This window comes from Arachis ipaensis, chromosome B04, assembly GCF_000816755.2.
Source record: "Arachis ipaensis cultivar K30076 chromosome B04, Araip1.1, whole genome shotgun sequence".
NCBI lineage: Eukaryota > Viridiplantae > Streptophyta > Magnoliopsida > Fabales > Fabaceae > Arachis > Arachis ipaensis.
The window spans coordinates 128,020,269-128,022,818 of record NC_029788.2 but is presented as its reverse complement, the minus strand read 5'-3'; the positions used below and the strand labels follow the sequence as shown (position 1 = coordinate 128,022,818).

General features: G+C 31.6%; 1 protein-coding gene across 1 annotated transcript in view; it reads left to right on the top strand.

The window, feature by feature from the left end:
* Positions 1,026–2,550, top strand: part of LOC107635352 (vesicle transport v-SNARE 13) — a gene marked incomplete at its 5' end in the record, with an annotated part of 2,605 nt that continues 1,080 nt past the window's right edge. Inside the window, 4 exon segments of the mRNA XM_021122044.1 lie at positions 1,026–1,189; positions 1,682–1,740; positions 1,850–2,038; positions 2,292–2,462. Of these exon segments, the coding sequence (XP_020977703.1) occupies positions 1,096–1,189; positions 1,682–1,740; positions 1,850–2,038; positions 2,292–2,462 (513 nt within the window).

Sequence of the window (2,550 nt, the reverse complement as noted above, 5' to 3'; positions counted from 1 at the left end):
TAATGTTAAAATAATATATATTGATATCAAAAAATTAATAGTAAAATATAAAAATAATTGTTAACAAAAATTTTAGTAAAATTATAATTTAATAATTAAAAAATTATTGAAGGGTATTTTAGAAAAAAATTATATAATTATTAAATTTTTTAAAAAATACAATTTAATCAATAAAAGAATAATTTATTAAAAAATATTTTGGTAAGTAAAATTTAATGATAAAAAATAAAATTTTTACTAATGGGTATTTTTTTAAAAAATAATTTATTTTTTTAAAAAAATAGATAAAGTTAATATTAGTTAACACAAAAAATTTAAAATGGATTAAAAAAGAGATTTTTTAAAAGTTAGAAGGGAGGAGAATGTACATTTATAAAAGAATAATGCTAGGGGTTAGTAACTTTTGTGATTTGTAGCCATCAAATAGCTATCGATGATGGTTTTAATAGTGTGAGATTAGTGTGAAATTTTATCCAATGACTCATTTTTTTGTTGATTATATGCTGGCCAAAATTCAACAAAGTTGCTGACCCCTATACTTTTCCTTTATAAAATAGAGGAAAAGGAAATGTCATTTTAGCATATTGGAAAAGGAGAGGAGTGAAATTTTCACATTAATTTACTGTTGTCTGTCATTAAAATGGCTAGGCCTGAAATCCAGAATGAGATAAACTCAAAACATTTATTAGAGAAAAAGAAATGTAAGAAAAATAGCACACGTGGAAGGTAGGTAGCATAGAATATTCCAGGTGTAATACTCTAGTAGTACTTTTCAGTTAACACCTGAAACTGAAGAAGAAAGAAACCATGCACATCATCATCATCATCATCATTTTCATCGCCCACACTTCCGTTTCCATCCTTTCAACTTTCAACAATTAAGTCAACTAAAAGTCTAAAACAATACCTTACTGTCCTCCCTCTGGAACCTTCGCATCCTTTTCTCCGCCCACCTCAGCTGCGTCCTCAGTTTCACGTTCCTCTTCCCAAATTACTTTCCGCCGATCCTGCTTTTTCTCAATGTGTTGATCCAATTAGGATTTCAGTTCCAGTTAATTTCATCTTCTGAATTCGGTAAAGTTGTTATTAGAAAGGATGAGTAGCGTGTTCGAAGGATATGAACGACAGTACTGCGAGCTTTCTGCTAATCTATCAAAGAAATGCACTGTAGCTGCTTCTCTTGATGGAGGTAGGTAGTTAATTAAAGTTCTTCTTCATCCTTTTTTTTCTTAATATATTTTATTAGAATAATTCCTTTACGTTTCTGATTTTTATTGATTTGGTTATGTGTTTGGTACTTCTAGGCGAATTAGCTCCATTATTTTATTTTTTTTTAGCATCAAATATGTGAGATGTGTTTACAACAAAATAATTGATTTTTGAAAGAATAAGCCACAATATGGTTGAATGTTTCAAAAGTGTATAGAATCTAAATTTCGTAGGGTACCTGATAGGGTATTAAATTTAAACCTCTGTATGTAGGTGATTTTGTTATACTTATTTCACGAGACAAATTGCCATACAAGAAAAGTATTGGATTATAGAATATTCATCATAGAATGTCTTAATTTCAAACTGGCAAATCATCAACATGTTTTAATCTTATGAACAATAGGAGGAATCAATGAAGTTTGTGATTTTTATGCTAGAGTAATATATTCTGTTTCTGTTGAATATGCAGAGCAAAAGAAGCAAAAGGTTTCTGAAGTAAAGACTGGAATTGATGAGGCAGAAGCTTTGGTACTCTCACCACTCTCGTTTTACTTTTTCCTCTCTTTTTGGTTAAAAATCTGCCTTAATTTCTCATATTCTCTAAGATTCGGATTCCATGGTGTATCTGAACTTGTAGATTCGAAAAATGGACCTTGAGGCAAGAAGTTTGCAGCCGAACGTTAAGGCCGTAGTTCTTGCTAAGTTGCGGGAGTATAAATCAGATCTGAACAATATTAAAAGCGAAGTTAAGAAAATTGTAGCGGGTAACTTGAATCCTTCTGCTAGGGATGAGTTGTTGGAATCAAGCATGGTATATGTTGTGACGGTATGATTCATTTTTGACATCGCTTTACACATGCACACACATTTCAATTTCATGTGAAAGTCACCATTATGATGCAACAATTTGGAGTTGCAGCCATTTATGTGTCCCTTTCAGTAAGTATGGAACAAAGTTAGTTATCCATAGCATCTTATGTCCTTATACTGAGCTTATATCGAACTTTCATTTCTGAACACTGCTTTTCTTGGATTGGCGCTGTCAAATCTGATGCCAGCTGCTAATGTGACTCTAATAGGCATCAGCTGATCAAAGAGAAAGATTAATGGCATCAACTGAGAGGTTGAACAAGTCTGGTGACAGAATTGAGGAAAGTAGAAGAACAATGTTTGAGACAGAAGATCTTGGGGTTTCTATTCTTCAAGATTTGCATGCACAGCGACAGTCTCTACTGCATGCAAATAACACGGTAGTGTTTAACTTTCTTGAATAACTAACGATTTGTCTGCGTTTTTTTTTTGGTAATAAGTTAGGAAAGCTTTCAAGTATACCGGTAT